Raw genomic sequence first — 19,434 nt, 5'->3', positions numbered from 1 at the left:
GGGTTTTCTATAATTGTTGTTTTTTTGCTATATGTTGGTTGTAAGCATGGTTTTATGATAGTCCTTAGTCATGGCCCTTATCATGTTTTGATTATTAAATGAATGTATGACCTAATAGATGATAATGCAGCTATTGTCAGAAGGCATCAATCCTTCTTGACAAATCTCATATAAGTATGAGGCCCATATGCTCAGATCTATTGCTATCACCTATAGATTGCATGTTTATGATATGTTTGATGAAATTCCTGTCATGGTTGGTAGGAGTCAGGTCAAGTCCTTGTTGAAGTTTTGAATCAATAGTCTTGTTTACAGTGTTATTTATCATTTCTAAAAGTCTCATGGAGTTTTGGGAAAAGGCCTAAGTCCTAGCCCTGAAAAGTGGCTCAGAATCTAGGATCATTGGTAGAGAACTACCTGAAAAAGATGGCAGTCACTTTGAGGCTTTACTGTGGAATGACTAGAGGGTTTCAGTCACATTGATGGCTTGTCATGGGAGATACTGGAGATTTGGTCAACAAAACATCAAGTTTTCTCAGGGGTTATGCACCTGGAAGGTTTGATTGACTCCTGAAGGTTTTGTAGTTCCTAAGGAAGGTCGGATTGGTCTTGTCTTGTCGGTTCCAATTCCTTAACTGTACTTGGGGAGTTGAATCACATCACAGTAACTCTTCATCACATGTTTACCCTAGTGCACTAGTAAGCTTGGGTAAATTTGCAAGGAGGGTGTTACAATGAGAGAAGGCAAAGAACATTATGTCCTATGTTCCATGAGACACTTTGTGGTGGACTATACATTAAAATAATATTTCTCTCGATCCATGCAGGTTAGGGAAATATATGTGCTAATTGAGAAATGAAAATAATTTGTTAAGAAGGATGAACCTCAAATAAAGGAGGATCTTGAGAAAAAATTCCAGCTTACCACTTTTATAGAGGATATGGAGCACATAACTAATGTCTCTTCATTGGAAGAGGACAAATTGGGCCTTTAATTTTTATAGGTAACTATATAGGGGAAGAATATGTGATCCTTGGTTGACATCAATGTTGGAAATGTAGATCACTACTGGGGGGTGGGTGAATTAATATTGATGGTACTTATAAAAAATTCACATTTTTTGTTCATTCACTAAACATCCAAGCACATCATAACATTAGTAAATTTTAATATAAATGCAACATAAAATCAATACATGAGAGCCATGATAAAAATCAAGACAAACATGCACAAGGAGACATAAGTATTTCTAGTGGAAACCTCAAAGGGACAAAAACCACTCATTTTTGTTGTGTCTCTTCTTGTTCTCTTATTACTATATGAATGCAATATTCATTCTCTTATTATATGAATAAATATTTTACATAGTTCAACTAGCCTTCGCCAACTAGGAGCCACTACCCCTCTGTCAATATTATTGAGTAGCATTAGTTATAAAGTCGCTACTCACACGAAATTGTAGGGCACTACCTGCTAGAAGCCACCACTCCTAATAAGCCTCACCAAGCCACCACTCGATGGAGCTACCACCATCAAAATACAATTATGTTGGCCACTAGTAGCAAGGAGTAACTACCCCTTTCATGTTTAGCCATGAATAAATGGAGGCCCCAACCTCCTTAAACACTTGAAGCCATAGTTTCATTCATTTTCAAACTAGAATCCAAGGGGAACAACACAACTCAACAACAACACATTAGTCCTCTGTAGAATGATAAATCTGATCAACACAAACATTGCTATTTTGATAAATTCATTAGCAAAATAAATATACTCTAGATATGTCCTCAATACTCCCTTTGCTTCATATCATCGCTCCCTACTCAAGATGTTGGTTGAAACATGATTTTGCTACCTTCTCCAACTTTTGCTAACTGCTTGATATTTTCTACATAATGTTCCTCATAGCACACTCTTCTCTTCTCACATAATACATTAACCAGCCTATCCTATAGAGAATTTCCTCACATAAATAATTTTCCAAGTGATTAAAACATTAATTACAAAAGCGTACAAAACTCAACAACTCTATTCATACAATTTTGAACTGGTTTCGTATTTTGATCATTTATCCTCCTTGATTTTCATTGAATGGGGGATGCTTTCAACTTTAACCACTTTATAGAATGTTAACCAACTCAGTTTGACTCTATAACATCAAAAACCTTGGGCAAATACTTTAGGAAATCCTCATGGTAATTTATGTGTGCACACAATTAGTAAATTCCCTATAAATCTGAAATTTAAATTCATTTTTTTTTGCCCTAGCCGCGCGCTGCTCTGCACAGCAGAGTCGCATCAGAGCCACAGCCGCCATCGATCGACGCAGCCATGAGCGGTCCAAGGGGCGGGGAGGCCGCTCCCACCCCTCCAATCTCATCTGCAGAAGCTTTTAGTAGCCTGTTAAAACAGCAAGGGAAGAAACGCAAATCTTCAGAGGCGCCGAAGTTCATTAAGAAACTGGAAGAGATTCCAGAGATTGCTCTCCCAGAGGAACAATCGATCAAAATCGCTCTGGCTCTGGCTGACAGAGGCCTAGTAGGGCAGTTTATGGGCCGCTGGCCATCTACAAAAATCACGGACGAATGGATTCAGAGGAACTGGAGACCTCAGCTAAAAAACAATGTGATCTGCTATGCTGTGGGACGAGGCTACTTCATTTTTGAGTTTACAACCAAAGAAGATCGGGATTTGGTGTTCAGAAACGGGCCGTATTTTATGGGAAATCAAGGTCTGTACCTAAATAAATGGATCCCCGACTTCGACCCCTCCGTAGATGTCCCTAAGGAGGCGCCGGTCTGGGTTCGCCTCCCTAACCTCCCGATACATTGCTGGAGCTATCAATCCCTGCAGAAGATAGGAAATGGGCTGGGTCGTTTCATTGATAAAACTGATCATAAGGGCCAATACACCTGCGCCAGAATCTGCGTGGAAGTTGCTCTGGAAGCCGGTCTGCCCGAAGCGGTCAAGCTCTCAGTAGGAGAATGGCAGCACTATCAGAAGCTGGATTACGAGCAGTTGCCGTTCAAATGCCGAACCTGTCATGAGCATGGACATTTCCAGCGTGACTGCCCAAAAGCTTCAGCAGGGACCACGATTGAAGAGGAAGGATGGAAAGAAATTAAAAAGGGAAAGGCTGTCCCAAAGCCCCCGGGGCAGAATTCCTCTGCATCGTTGGGGAAACCTCAATCTAATCCAAAGCCCAATGCTGATTTCAAAGATTGCCCCTCCTCAGGAGAACAGGTGGAGACCATGGAGACTCAAGAGGAAACTGGAAATAAGTCAAAGCAAGTGAAAGATATTGAAGGCGAATCATCGGCTCCTCCAGTTGATGATGGTCAGCAGGGGAAAGAAGGAAATGAAGAGCATATCAGCCTCGCCTCCGAATCAGAGGAGGACTCGGAGGAGAGAGATTCTGAAACAAATAACTCACAAGTCACCCCTATTAAATCGACAAGGGGCCGGAAATCCAAGAAGAAACAGCGGGAGGAAAAAACTTATCTAGATGTCCTCCAAGGTTCTCAAAGAACCCTCAAAGGAATGATGAATACGAGATCTGGGCGCAAGAGTAACAGGGCTCCAAAAGGAGCCTCAACCCCCCAAATCAGTAAATAATGAAATACGTCTCCTGGAACTATAGAGGATTAGGCAGCAGGTTGAAAGAGGAAGCCGTCAAAGACATAGTGAGAATATATGCGCCTGAAATCCTTCTCATCCAGGAGACTAAGCTGGAGGAACCCCTTCTCCTCCAATCCAGTAAAGTATTTTGGCAAAAAGGTCAAGGAAGAGCAGTAAGTGCAAGAGGTGCTTCTGGTGGAATAGCCACCTTCTGGAACAGCTCCATTTATGATCTCATTCAAGAAAAAAGCAGTCCCCATTGGCTTTTCACTCAGCTCCTTCACAAAGATTCTGGTCAACAAGTAAGTATGTTTAATTTATATGCTCCCGTTTTGCCAGGGGAAAAAAAATTTTGTTGGAACTCGCTTCAATCTTTTCTTTCAGAACAAAATCCAGGAAATATTATCATTGCAGGGGATCTGAATGTCACCCTTGCTCTTGATGAGAAAAAGGGAGGCTCCATTGTCAGGGACCCTGCTAGAGAATGGGTTGAAGATATTATGTTGGGCTGGGACCTGGAGGATATAAAACCTACTTCAGGCAAATTCACCTGATCCAACAAAAGATTATCCCCAAATCATATAGCTGCCCGTTTGGACAGATTCCTTGTCCATTCATCCTTCCTGACTTGCGGTCTAATGGCCACTTCTAAAATTCTTCCAAATCTCATTTCTGACCACAAGCCCATCCTCCTTGAGCTTTCACTGGATGGCAATTTAGGCCCCATTCCATTCAGGTTCAGCCCTTTGTGGATACAGCAAGAAGGATTTCAAGATGTTGTTTCGGATGCCTGGAATAGGCCTGTCCATGGCTCCCCTTTCTATGTGTGGGAAGAGAAAATTAGAGTTTTAAAAAGAAGCCTTAAGGAGTGGGCAAAAAGAATGGAAACACCTACTGCCAAAAGAAAAGAATCTCTCAACAACCTTGCTGCCCATCAAACAGCAATGGAGAATAGTCCTGTAACTCAAAATCTCCTTCAAAAAGAAGTCGAGCTGCAAAAAAAGGTTCACAAATCTAGCAGGGAGGAGGAAGAATTTTGGAGACAGAAATCTAGAAATTTATGGTTAAAGTCCGGAGATAGGAACACCAGCTTCTTTCACAAGCAAGCCGAAGCCAGAAAGCACTTCAAAACAGTTTCTGAGATTCAATACCAAAACACAGTTATAAAGGATTTTGATGGCATTAAGAGAGCTGCTTACTCGTTCTTCAAAGATCTTTATTCGGCTCCTGAAGAAAACCCTATAGATCCCCAGGCCTATCCGATGGATTTAATTCCCAATAGCGTTAAGGATTCGGATAACGCCATGCTGACTGCTCCGATCAGCTTGGATGAAATTAAGCATATTCTGGACTCTATGGAGCCTGATAAAGCCCCAGGTCCTGATGGGTTCACTGTCAGGTTTTTCTTGGCCTGCTGGTCGACAATCAATAAAGATTTACTGAGAATGGTCAGAAAATCCCAGAATTGTGCAAAGCTGGGCGGTGGCATCAATTCGGCATTCCTAGCATTGATCCCAAAGGAGAAAGGCGCTTCCGACTTTAGCAGATTTAGGCCCATATCATTGTGCAACTCTAGCTACAAGCTGGTCTCCAAAATAATTGCCAACAGATTAAAGAATATTTTGCCAGCCATCATCCCTGAAAATCAAGGTGGATTCATAAAAGGAAGAAAGATTTTGGATAACATTGTGCTGGTGCAAGAAGCTGTCCATTCAAGTTGTCAAAGAAAAGAGAAAGGTATGGTTATAAAGCTCGATCTGGCTAATGCTTTCGATAGGGTAAGACATGATTTTTTGTTTATTGTAATGAAGAATCTAGGTTTCTCATCCGCCTTCATAAACTGGGTGAAAGCCTGTATTGCCTCGCCATGGATCGCACCTCTGGTCAATGGCCGCTCAACTGACTTCTTCCAAGCCTCTAGAGGCCTCAGACAAGGTTGTCCCTTGTCTCCTCTCCTTTATGCTATTCAGGCCTCGGTTCTCAGTTTCCAGCTTGATCACAATCAGAAGACTCAAATTCTTCCTGGCCTTAGAACGACTCAGAGGGTAAAGGATATCAACCATGCACAGTTTGCAGATGACACTTTGCTGCTTGGAGGAGCCAGCCTAATCTCTGCCAGATCCTTCAAGAAAGAGCTGGACATTTACAAATCGATCTCAGGAAGCAAAATTAACTATCGGAAATGCTCAATCTATGGCTGGAACTGCACGACTAAGGAGCTGTCTGACATGGCAAGGCTTCTAGAAATGGATGGAAATCGTAATTGGGAGTCTTTTAAATATCTCGGGATCCCAATCTTCAAAACCAAACCCAAACTGGCCCATTGGATGCCGCTGCTCGATAAGTTAAAGAACAGAATCCAATCTTGGGGTGCCTCATGGCTGAATAATGCAGGGAAAGTCATATTGATGAAGTCAGTCCTTATAAGTATGCCGCTTTACCAAAACTCAGTTCTCCTCGCCCCTAAATCCTTTCTCAGCAAAATGGACAGTTTGTTGAGAAGGTTTCTATGGGAAGGTGGGAACAACAACGACAGAAGGATCCACTTAGTGAACTGGGAGACCATCAAGAAACCTCTGCTGGAAGGCGGCCTCCATCTACGTAACTTGGCTGCTCAAAACCTTGCTTTGGGAACCAAGATCTTGTGGAATTTAGTTTCCGGTAAATCTAGTTGGAGCAAAAGAGTCATCTGGAAGAAATACTACCAAGGACAGCGCTTGAGATGCCTGGATAAGCCTCCAAGAACCTTAAAAGGATCTCCAATCTTCAATCTCTGCAGTCATGCTATGGAGCAATTCAGCCAGCAACTTTACTGGATCCCAGGTAATGGGAGAAAAATTAAAATCTGGGAAGATTCAATTCTGGGAGACCAACCTTTGATTCAAGTGGAGGGGCTTGCAAATATCAGAGCTTGGCTTCAGTCCGCCAACTTGCACACCTTGTGGGACATTTCCACCTGGAAGAATGATCTTGATAGGCTCTGGGATTGTTGGAATTTGGGAGAGATTCCTCATATGTTGCAGGGGGAAGCTTCACTACTGTTGGATCTGCTCCAAGGCAAGTCTCCCTCAAAGGCCAACTCTAAAGACAAAAGAGGCTGGGGCTCCCTCTCAGGCTCTTACACAGCTGCCGAAGGTTACAAAAGAATTCTGGCTGTCCCTTATGCCCCTCCTAACCCAGCTATATGGAAATTTATATGGGATTTCCCCTCTCTCCCCAAAATTGACTTTTTCTGTTGGACTGTTGCGCACAATAGCATCCTCACCAGAGACAATTTGAGAAGAAGAGGGATGGAAGGGCCCTCCAGATGTCCCCTTTGTTTGGCTGCCGAAGAAAATGTCAATCATCTGCTGTTGATCTGCCCTTTTGCTCAGGTAGTATGGAGGGGAGTTCTGAGGTTAAACCATGCAAATTTTGTTCTTCCAGAAAGCATCTCTAATCTATTCCGAACCTGGGTCATTCTATCTCCCTTTTGCCTAAAAAAAAAAAGTCTTCTCAAAATAAGCTGGATGTGGATCCCTAAGTTTATATGCTGGAAGCTGTGGTTGGAGAGAAATAATAGGATTTTCAGAGGAGAAAGCTGCAACCCTACACGGGTAATTTCTAAAATCAAAGCTCTGCTAGGCGAGGCTTTGGAGGCTAATTCTACTTCCAGGAATGAATTGAAGTTGGTCAAAGAAGAGGAGCAATGGCTCCAAGAACTGGTTCCGAATCTGAACGAAAGATCCACACCTTCTGCTCCTATCCACGCCAACTGGGAGATCAGACTGGAGGAACAGGAGTTTATAAAGTGGAGATCAACCTTAGATGAATACTGTTTGTTCTTTGATGGGGCTTCTAAAGGAAACCCTGGGGCGGCAGGCAGTGGTGGGGTTCTCTTGAAACCTGGAGGAGCAACAGAATTTCGATTCCATTGGGGCCTGGGCACCGAAACCAATAATAGAGCAGAGGCTCTAGCACTGTGGCAAGGGCTGAACCTGGCAATTAATCGAAACATCCTCTCTCTCTGTGTTTTTGGAGACTCTAGGCTCATCATCCAGGCAATGTCCTCGCATAAGACTCCTCATCAGATCCATTTGGCCACTGTTATCAACAAAATTCAACTCTTTCTGCCCAAGTTCAGGAAAATCTCCTTCTATCACATATTAAGGGGGCTCAACTCTGAAGCAGATTTGGAGGCCAATCTTGGCTCCCTCTGCAAACGAAGAGCACTGGTGGTTAATTCGAGGGAATCCTTCTGTCCTATTCCATAAGGTTCTTGCTTTTCGATCTGCTGTTTCTGATCCAATGGTTATTTCGATGCTCTGCCCTCCTCTGCTTCTTGGGTCTTTGCTTTAAGAAGTCTTGATTTTAGGTCAGACATCCCTCTTATCAATACCCCTATCTTCTGTCAAAACTCCTCTTGCGGATTCAAATCTCCTCTAAAGTCATCTCAGATCCAGCCCTGAACCTATCCGGCACCAGAACATTGATTTCCGATCATATCTGAACACCCTCAAAGCTCTTAATCCCCTAATGGAGGCACTCGTCCTGTAGTTTCAAGAAACGCATTTCTGTGCGATGAAGATCCTCAAGCCATCTGTATTTCTGTGCGATGAAGATTCTCTTAAGCTCGATTCTCCTTTGCTAGCTGGTACAGGGATGGTCCAAAGAAGTCCATTGACATCAGTCGTTACAGCATTCATAGCCGGGCAGCTCCTTCACCTATGCGGATTCCTCTCTTATCAAATCATCTAATGCTTCTATAATGAATCGCCTGTTGTGTTAATTCCTGTTCTCGACGTTAGTATTGACAGAACAGTTCCTTTGCTAGCTGGAACAGGGATGGTCCAAAGAAGTCTGATGACCTCAGTCGTTACAGCGTTCATAGCCGGGCAGCTCCTTCATCTTTGCGGATTCCTCTCTTATCAAATCAACTAATGCTACTGTAATGAACCGCCTGTTGTGTTAATTCCTGTTCTCGGCGTTAGTTTGACAGAACAGTTATGAACTCACTCCTTTTGACAAGCTGAAATGTAAATGCTAGCGGCAGGCATTTTGCCACCATAAATAAAATCTATAACCGTTAATGTCAAAAAAAAAAATTCCCTATAAATCTATTTTCACTAGGGAAGTATATGAATACCAAAGAATATTGTTGCTTGGATTCTATATGCTTCCCAATGAAGATAGAAACATATTCGCTCTATGCATAAATACTTCCCAGAGAAGATTTTCTAATATATGAAGTTTGTATTGTTGGAAATAATACTGAGAGGGGGCGTGAATCAGTATTATCAAGTCCAATATTTCCTTTTTCAATTCCAAATGATATACGCTACTTCTGTTAATAAAAACCGTGTATATACGCAACTACAGATAAAGAAACCCGCGTATACAAAGAAGACTTATAATTTGATTTGTCTTTCAGATGTCAGTTATTAATCTGTGTATCGGAAGCAAATAAACAGTACCAGAAACAGAGCAGAAGACAGTCACACACAAGAACACAAGATATAAGGAGGAAACCCAATGTGGGTGAAAACCCCCTGCTGCAATTCGTCTCTATCTTATTTTTAATTAGAAACTTCTCTTTACAATGTTTTGTACTGGTGCAGTCTTTACCAGTACGCAGGCTGCAACCTGCAGAGAGCTACAACTCTCTCTCGTTCTCCAGCTTTCCTGGAAGGGAGCTCCAACCCCCTAAGTTCTTGTACTAGCTTGAGATACTTGTATGCAGGCTCCTACCTGCAGAAGGCTGCAACCTTCTCTTTTCTTTCAGGGACCTCGTTTCATTAATTTTCAGACTGGATCCACAAGTAACATCAATCAAACATCAGGAATTTCTGCATAACCCAAACTCCTTTTCACCAATCAAAAGCTGAACCAAATAAACACTTCTCTGGTTGTTGTACCCAGAACACAGTAACTGTAATCAAACACCAATTCTAAACCCAGAACACTGCAGTAATAAAACAAAAGCAGCTAGAAAATAAATCAAGATATATACGCTACTTCACTGTTCAACAACCTGCGAGTATACACCTCTGTACCACAACCAACCTGCGTATACGCTTCTTTCATTCACAAAAAAAGCGTGTATACGCACCTGCAATTCACTGAACCTGCGTATAGATATATAAAGGATAATTTATTCTTTTAAGCATTCAAACATTAGTTAACCCAGATTTATAGATCAAGAGTGTGCCACATATAACAGATCAAAATCATACAGAGATACCAATGTTCAAGCCTTGAGATTTTGATCCATCAATAGTCCTTATCCTTCTTGCGCTCAGGTTCCTCCTTCATTCAGATCTATATCTGCACCATAACCCAATCACCAGTATTCCAGATCTCATACATTATCAGATATTCAATAATAATTCAGATGATCCCTTGTCACATGATCTCCTTCCTCTTTTATAGTTTTAGGCCTTCCACAATACCACGGTCCAAAACCATAATAAACCAATACCAAGGGCCCAAAACCTGGGGTCAACACTTCTGACGAGATACCATGGTCCAAAACCATAGGTTCAAATTCCAAGGACTAACAACCATGGACCAAAAATAAGTTTCCCACCATGTACGCGCTTTTCTGTGCATAAAAGTGCGTGTATACGCATACGCGACTTCTGAATGTATAACCCGCGTGTATACATGTGTTTGGCAAGGTGAACCTGCGTATACAAGATTTCCTTCATTCTGAGCGCCTGAACTAAGATCTGTCACCAAAGAGAGTTGTCATCAAGGAAAACACCTGTACCATAGCACCACTCCTGTGCCAAAATGCCAACAATCTCCCCCTTTGGACTTGATGGCAACCCCAAGATCCTCAAAGTCATTCTCCCTCTTTGTCATCAAGGGCAAAGGGCTATGCTCCCCCTGAGTACATGTAGATATTTCTGCTCTGCTGTGCTAAGCATGCTCCCCCTGACTATAGGAAAGATCTGCAAAGAATGTTCTTCAAGAAGAACTAAGACATATTCATTATGAAAGACCTTCCTATCACCAAAAGACTCAATACATACATCCATCACCCAACCAAGTGGGGATACATCAGAAATTTACATATGACAACCAATCACATTGCATCAATCATCCCAGGCATAGTGGGGAAACCAAAATAGGCCGTTACATGAACTTGATAAAAAAGATATACATGACATAGAAACGAAATATCAAGACTATGCAAATCACCAATAAACTATCAGCAACATCTGACAATCGCTGTATATATCAGCAACCATGTTCTTCTTATGTTCTCCTTTCTGCAGCTGATCCACCTGAAACAAAAACAGCTTGAGTACTAGAACCAAGAGCTTCTAAGGTAATGCCAACAATGCCTTGTTAGAAGATTATCTTCTCCCCCTAAACCTGTGCCTGGTGGTCTCTGACAGACCCATATCAGACTATCTTCAACCAGAGTCTGTTCTTGGTGATTTTATTCAGAATTCCATATACGTGACTGCACCTGCATAAATCTGCGTATGTACGAGGATTCCCCTAATCCAACTCGCGTACACCAACTTTTCTTTGAAACAAACAAGCTTCAACAGCAGGATGAAGCATCAACTACTCCCAGCGTCTGTCTGAGATATTCAAAAGTTTCCCTAGGCAGTGGTTTGGTAAGGATATCAGCAATTTGTTCCTTGGAAGGAACATACTCCAACTTGACTTTTTGCTCAAGCACTTGTTCCCGAAGAAAGTGATATTTGATAGGTATGTGCTTGGTCTTTGAATGCATGACAGGATTCTTTGAAATGCTTATTGCACTTGTATTATCACATAAGATAGAGACAGGTGGAGTACAAGTGATTTGAAAATCCTGCAAGGTTTGCATCATCCAAAGAAGTTGAGTGCAACAAGCTGCAGCAGCCACATATTCCGCTTCAGTTGTAGATAAAGCAATCGAAATCTGTTTCTTTCTGAACCAAGATACTAATCTGGAACCCATAAAGAATGCACCACCACTTGTGCTCTTCCTGTCATCCACTCTTCCGGCCCAATCTGCATCTGTGTAAGCATGAAGTGTGAGATCTGTATCTCTAGGGTACCATAAGCCATAGTTTTGAGTTCCTTGAAGGTACTTGAAGATTCTCTTGACTGCCTAAAGATGAGTTTCCTTTGGATTTGCCTGAAATCTTCCAACTATTCCCACTGCATGCATGATGTCTGGTCGGGTACCTATCAAATAAAGTAGACTTACAATCATGGATCTATAGGTTGGTTGATGTACTACCACCGATTCATCATTTTCACTTAGGCTGCATCCTGTAACCATGGGGGTACATACTGGTTTTGAATCTTCCATGCCATACTTCTTCAAAATCTGCTTGAGGTACTTGGTTTGAGACAAGAAGATACCGCCTTCATTTTGTTGGATTTGCAATCCAAGAAAGTATGTCAGTTCTCCGAGCAAAGACATTTCGAATTCTTCCTGCATCACCAAGGCAAAGCTTTGACTCATACCTTCTTCGTTGCTGCCAAAGATAATATCATCTACATACACAACAAGTATTAGCAATTTGTCATTTTCAATTTTTATATAAAGATTGCTATCTGCTGATCCTTTTGAAAAACCTTGTTGATGAAGGTATTTGTCCAAGAGGTAGTACCAAGCCCTTGGAGCTTTTTTAAGGCCATAGAGAGCCTTTTTAAGTCTACATACAAGATTTGGATCATTCCCATGGATAAAGCCATCTAGTTGCTCTATGTACACTTCTTCTTCTAAGTCTCCATTCAGAAAGGCTGATTTTACGTCCATTTGAAATACTTTGAACTTCTGGAAGCTAGAGAGAGCAAGGAACATTCTAATGGCCTCAAGTCTAGCAACGGGAGCAAAAGTTTCTTCAAAGTCTATTCCTTCCTGTTGAGCATACCCTTTACAAACAAGTCTGGCCTTGTTTCTAATCACTTCCCCATTTTCATTCAAATTATTTTTGAAGATCCATTTTGTTCCTATGAAATTTTTGTCTTTTGGTATAGGAACCAACTCCCAAGTGTTATTCTTTTCGATCTGCTCAAGCTCTTCATCCATTGCCTTAACCCAACACTCATCTTTGCATGCTTCTTTTACATTTTGCGGTTCAGTGGAAGAGAGCAATGCCAAATAGCTTGAAGCTTCTGCTATTTTTCTTCTTGTTTGTATACCTACTTCTTTCTGCCCCAAAATTTGAGATTTTGGATGATTCTTTTGAACATACCTGGATGGAGTCCTCTCTTCTATCCTTATCTGTTCCTTTGGTGCCTCTTGGGGTTCTTCTTCATCATCTGTCTGATTTGGAGAGTAGTCTTCATCCTCATTGATATTTTCATGATTCACTTCCCTAGGGATGTATCCTTTTTCATCAACCACTACATCAATGCTGTCAACAATTCTTCAAAGTCTTTTATTGTAACACTTATATGCTTTTTTGTAGGGAGAATAACCAAGGAGAATGCCTTCATCTGCTCTAGGTTCAAGTTTGCCAAGCTGCTCATCAGTATTCTTAATATAGCATTTGCTCCCAAAAATTTTGAAATGCTTTACCGAAGGAGTCTCACCATACCAGAGCTCATGAGGAGTTCGATTGCTATTCACTCGGACATTTGTTTTGTTGAGAATAACAATCGCAGCATATGCAGCTTCACCCCAGAAGGTTGCGGGAGTTCTAGACTCATCAAGCATAGCACGAGCCATTTGTTGGACTGTTCTGTTCATCCTTTCCGCCACTCCATTTTGCTGAGGAGTCCTAGCTGTAGAGAATTCCCTTCTTATTCCATGTTCTTCACAGAAATCAAAAAATTCATTTGAGGTAAATTCCCCACCTCTGTCGGACCTGAGGCACTTAATTTTGTAATCTAATTCATTTTCAGCCAAGGCTTTGAAGGATTTGAATTTTTCGAATGCTTCGTCTTTGTGCTTCATAAGTCCTAACCAAACAAACCTGGAGAAGTCGTCAATGAATAATATAAGGTATTCTTCTCCTCGAGGTGACCTTGTCCTAAATGGACCACATACATCTGTATGGACTAGCTCAAGAGGCCTACTAGCTGATCCTTCCTTCTCAGGAAAGTTAGTTCTGGTTTGCATACCAAACTGACATGATTTGCATATAGTGTTGTCTGGAATTTTGATATCTGGAAGACCACAAACTACTTGGTATTTGCATGCTTTCCTTATTTGTGAAAAGCTTAGATGCCCCAACCTCCGGTGCCATAACTAGTGTTCATCATCCTTGCTTAAATAGCATTGTTGTTGTCCTTCTTCAAATATGTATAGATTATTTGGAGTTCTTCTGCCTTTGATCACTGTTTCTCCTGTATCAAGATCACGAACACTACATCCACTTGATCGAAATATTACTTCAATTCCTTGATCGCACATCTGACTAACACTCAGTAGATTATGCTTCGAGCCATCAACATACAAAACATTTCCAGCCTTGACCTTTTCTTTCAATTGAGCAAAGCCTTTTCCTATTATGGTTGCAGGGGTATCGTTTCCAAAAGAAACCGTCTTTCCGTTTTCTAATGCAGTATATGATTCAAGTTTTTCTTTATCACCTGTCATATGCTTCGAACATCCACTGTCGATATACCATAGATTTTCTTGTCCTTCTACATAAAAGGCTATCCCACATCTTTCTGGTTGTGGTTCCTTCATTCTCCATGTTCTGGAACTTGAGGTTTGTTCCTTTTGAGTTGTCTTCCAAAACCTGCTCCTGCATTCAGAATCTTTATGACCAAAGTTATTACAAATAGAACATTCAACTTCATTTTCAAGGGCTGAAAAGTTGTTATAAGTCCTTTTCGTGATCCCTGTCATATTCCTTTGTTTTTGAGCTTCTCTAGTCATGATTGTCTTATAGGCAACACATTGGGCTGCTTTGTGACCAAAGTTATGGCAAGAGAAGCATTGGCCATTGAAGAAACTCCTACAATTATCAAATCTATCATCCAACCGATTGTAGTTTCTACTGACATCCATTCTTGAGGCAAATTGGGAAGATTTTACCTGAGGCTGATTGTAGCTTCTATTTGTCCTTAAGGTAGCTTGCCCCCGATTTTCTTGATAGTCTTTGTTTGTTCTTGAGGTAAATTCTCCCTGATATACCTGATGATTTCTATTAGGCCTTTGCTCGCTCCTCCTTGCTGCATCAAGATAACTTTTGGAGGTGGATGCTTGAGAAGTTTCTTCATTATATCCCAGACATGTCTTGATTAGTGGAGAGTCTCAGATCCTTTAAAAAATTTAAGATTAATAGCTTTTGTTTTCTCAATCTCCTTTCTAAGACCAACAATTTCACATTCCAATTTTTCATGATGGTTTTCCCTTTCAGCCAGTTGAAATTGCAGAGAATCAATAATCGCATTTTTCTCTTCTAAGCAAATTTTGAGATTAGATATCTCTTTATAATAACCTTCTACATCTATAGCATCCATGTAGTCATCATCTTCAAAAGCCATTAAAAGTCTATACTTATTACCTCGTTCATCTTCGTCACTATTTGAAAGTCCATCACTATCTTCATGAGTGTAATAGCTTTTCTTATTTGCATTCTGTTTCTTGTTCCATCTAACAGGTTCCTTCCCTTTGTCAATCTTGTCCTTGTGAGGACATTTGGTAGCATAGTGACCGACTCTTCCACAAGCAAAGCATTTGAAAGGTAACTTACCTCGAAACTGTCTGGTACCCCGTTGAAGATTTCTGACAAAATTTGATTCTTCTTCTTCTTCTGACACGTGTCCTGACTCATAGTACTCGCCTTTGCCTGAAGCCTTGAAGGCAGCTTCTCTCTTGTCTGATGGTCCTCCTTTCCTCATTTCATAAGCAGTTAGAATTTCGTGCAGCTGTGACATTTTAAGGCTTTGTAGATTCTCTTTTTCTTCTATTGCAAAAACTTTAGATTCAAACCTAGGGGACAAAGATCTTAGAACTTTTTCAACCACAACAGCCTCTTTTATTTCTTCACCCAAATTTTTCATACAATTAACAATCTCATCTACACGAAGAAAATAGTTAGCCACACTTTCATCATTATACATCTTGAGATTTTCATACTGAATCCTGAGGGTTTGAAGTTTTGCTCGTTTTACCTGATCATCACCTTCATAGCTTAGGACAATCTTGTCCCATATTTCTTTTGCTTATTTTAACTGCATAACTTTCACAAATTCTGATTGAGATAGACATCCCAATAGAGTATTGACCGCCTTTGCATTTGTTTCATATTTCTTCTTCTCAGCCGGATCTGTAGGAGTTGCTACTAGAAAAGTATATCCTGTATCTATGATATCCCAGACTTCTGTACCCAAATATTGAAGATAGGCAGTAACTCTTACCTTCCAATATATGAAGTTTGTCCCATCAAAAACCGGTGGCCTGATTAATGCTTCCCTCTCCTAGTTGCTCATGATGAAAGATCTTCCTTCAAGCGATCAAGCTTCCTCAGAAGGACCTGCTCTGATACCAATTGTTGGAAATAATACTGAGAGAGGGGGTGAATCAATGTTATCAAGTCAAATATTTCCTTTTTCAATTCCAGATGATATACGCTACTTCTGTTAATAAAAATTGCGTATATACGCAACTACAGATAAAGAAACCCGCGTATACAAAGCAGACTTATAACTTGATTTATCTTTTAGATGTAAGTTATTAATCTATGTATCAGAAGCAAATAAACAGTACCAGAAACGGAGCAGAAGACAGTCACACACAAGAACACAAGATATAAGGAGGAAACCCAATGTGGGTGAAAACCCCCTGCTGCAATTCATCTCTATCTTCTTTTTAATTAGAAACTTCTCTTTACAATGTTTTGTACTGGTGCAGTCTTTACCAGTACGTAGGTTTCAACCTGCAGAGAGCTACAACTCTCTCTTGTTCTCCAGCTTTCCTAGAAGGGAGCTCCAACCCCCTAAGTTCTTGTACTAGCTTGAGATACTAGTACGCAGGCTCCTACCTACAGAAGGCTGCAACCTTCTCTTTTCTTTCAGGGACCTCATTTCATTAATTTTCAGACTGGATCCACAAGTAACATCAATCAAACATCAGGAATTTCTGCATAACCCAAACTCCTTTTCACCAATCAAAAGCTGAACCAAATAAACACTTCTTTGATCGTTGTACCCAGAACACAGTAACTGTAATCAAACACCAATTCTGAACCCAGAACACTGCAGTAATAAAACAGAAGCAGCTAGAACATAAATCAAGATATATACGCTACTTCACTGTTCAGCAACCTGCGAGTATACGCCTCTGTACCACAACCAACCTGCGTATACGCTTCTTTCATTCACAGAAAAAGCGTGTATATGCACCTGCAATTCATTGAACCTGCGTACAGATCTATAAAGGATAATTTATTCTTTTAAGCATTCAGACATCAGTTAACCCATATTTATAGATCAAGAGTGCGCCACATATAACAGATCAAAAATAGAGATACCAATGTTCAAGCCTTGAGATTTTGATCCATCAATAGTCCTTATCCTTCTTGCGCTCAGGTTCCTCCTTCATTCAAATCTAGATCTACACCATAACCCAATCACCAGTATTCCAGATCTCATACATTATCAAATATTCAATAATAATTCAGATGATCCCTTGTCACATGATCTCCTTCCTCTTTTATAGTTTTAGGCCTTCCACAATACCATGGTCCAAAACCATAATAAACCAATACCAAGGGCCCAAAACCTGGGGTCAACACTTCTGACGAGATACCATGGTCCAAAACCATAGGTTCAAATTCCAAGGACTAACAACCATGGACCAAAAATAAGTTTCCCACCATGTACGTGCTTTTCTGTGCATAAAAGTGCGTGTATACGCATACGCGACTTCCGAACGTATAACCCGCGTGTATACGTGTGTTTGGCAAGGTGAACCTGTGTATACAATATTTCCTTCATTCTGAGCGCCTGAACTGAGATCTGTCACCAAAGAGAGTTGCCATCAAGGACAACACCTGTACCATAGCACCACTCCTGTGCCAAAATGCCAACATGTATCCTTCTTCCACCAAATTTACAACTCGACTTCAGGACATTTTTATGTAGACTTAAACATTTTTATAACCATATAAGATCGAACATGAAACCCAATATAAAGAATAAACGACATAATTACAAGGATAAAGGTTCTAAGTGCTTGTTCACATCAATACCAACACTACAATGCTAATAATCAAAGCTTCCCATTGTTTGATAAATGAGATGATGATGAGTTCTCTTCATTGCAATCCAATTGACGAAAATTCAAAATACAAAGTAGTTAATTCCGAGGAGAGGATGACCATGGGAGTTGTATGAGTTTCTCCTGCATCGATATGAGAATGGTATGGAGCAATTTATATTAGGATCCTTTCGATATATTATCATGCAATAATATTAGGTTAATATTTCTTCAAAGTTGTTAAGGCGAATCTCTTGTTGGAAGAAAAGAGTTTGTTCTTCATAGGAGATGATAGGATGATGAGTTTTCCTTTGAAAAGGAAGATCAATTTGGGCCAGAAACCATGAATTACTACAATATGGTTGAGGGAGAGAGTTCATGAGGATATGGTATCACCACATCAAAAAATTCCAATAGTGTCATTTATCCTACTTATCTATCAAATAAGATCACATTTATGAAAGGTGTGTCATGAACTTAATCAATGACTATGATGAGATAGAAGAGATGTGTGGGTTCACTTAGTATCCTATCTTTGGGATTCAATCCCAATGATTTAGTTGCAAGGAACAAGGGGGTTCTTGATTGACCTAGTTTGGGAGAGGAAAATTTGATAAATGAATATGATAGGGACCCTACAACTATTGTGAAATTTTATTAGAAGGAAGTGGGGATTTATGGCTTTTAGTTGACAGTCGATAATTTTGAGAATCTAGATTTTTCACTGAGGGAAGTAAGGTTTACTTTGAGGTATTTGTAGACTAGTCATTGTTTAGACACAATATACACTCAAAATCATGGAAGAGGCTTGAGAGCCTTTATTAAATGAGAGGGCAGTAGTTGTGGTAGATTGTGGATATTTTGGAAGAGGATCTCATAGATAGAGACAATACACTATTGATGAGTCTCTTCAATCAATGACTTGAGAGGATTGGTTTTTTATTGGAATATTTTTTATGATGGAAATGATTTTGAGTGGGTGATAATGTAAGACCCTCGGATGTGATGATGTGCTAGGTGCATAAGTCTGCTCAAGCATATCAGTGATGGGAATCTTGGTTTGGTCACCCATGAACTATTTTGGGGTTTCTTTCCTTGAAGATAACCACACTGAACATGTTGATGATATTATTTGGGAGCCATGACTGAATTTCAATGCAATATCGCATTGCATGGGTGCAAATAGATAAGTGGTCAAGTCCTTACATGAGATGATGTAGATTGGAATACTAGATTTGGCGTTTCTTCCATCGTGCAATGATATGGTTCATGTGATGAAAATGGACCAATAGATATGACATATGTGAATTGAAATGAGTGAATTTGGAATGAAGGTCAATCGCCCACATACATAATGTGGGAATTGTCAGCGAGAGACATGAGTTGACTAGGCACACAAGAATACGTGGAATGAACCAAGATGAGTCGCTTAGATGCATGAGAGTGAGAGAGAAATGAGTTGATACGGAATCAGACAGGTGAGCCATGGCATGAAGCAAGGTGTGAATTGATTCATTTGAGATGAGGATGGTAACACATGGTAAGATGAAGTGTCGTCCCAATGAAACAAAAAATTGGCATGGTGAGATAAGGTGTTGACTAGATAAGAATTTATGCCCTAATTGAACAGCATGTTTGCTAGCCTAGGGGGTCCTAACCTAGGTTC

At 40.5% G+C, this 19,434-nt stretch overlaps 1 protein-coding gene across 1 annotated transcript; it reads left to right on the top strand.

Moving 5' to 3' along the window:
* Positions 1–4,257: 4,257 nt before the first annotated feature.
* LOC149157605 (uncharacterized) lies at positions 4,258–7,872 on the top strand. The gene is made up of 2 exons (XM_089433741.1): positions 4,258–5,269; positions 5,438–7,872. Exons 1-2 carry the CDS (start codon positions 4,258–4,260, stop codon positions 7,870–7,872), a joined length of 3,447 nt encoding a protein of 1,148 aa, XP_089289867.1.
* Positions 7,873–19,434: the final 11,562 nt, after the last annotated feature.

The sequence above is a fragment of the Pinus tabuliformis genome, chromosome 5_2 (assembly GCF_031772625.1).
Source record: "Pinus tabuliformis cultivar Carrire ecotype Pingquan chromosome 5_2, CPIR1, whole genome shotgun sequence".
Classification (NCBI taxonomy): Eukaryota; Viridiplantae; Streptophyta; class Pinopsida; order Pinales; family Pinaceae; genus Pinus; species Pinus tabuliformis.
Note: the sequence above shows the minus strand (reverse complement) of the source record. Positions and strands in the feature narration are given on the sequence as shown.

What these genes read in the sequence shown, in the direction of transcription:
- LOC149157605 (XM_089433741.1), top strand. Translation starts at nt 4,258, where the DNA reads ATGGCCACTTCTAAAATTCTTCCAAATCTCATTTCTGACCACAAGCCC. An exon ending in CATCATCCCTGAAAATCAAG is followed by an intron (nt 5,270 to 5,437) that starts GTGGATTCATAA and finishes TGAAGAATCTAG; the next exon opens with GTTTCTCATCCGCCTTCATA.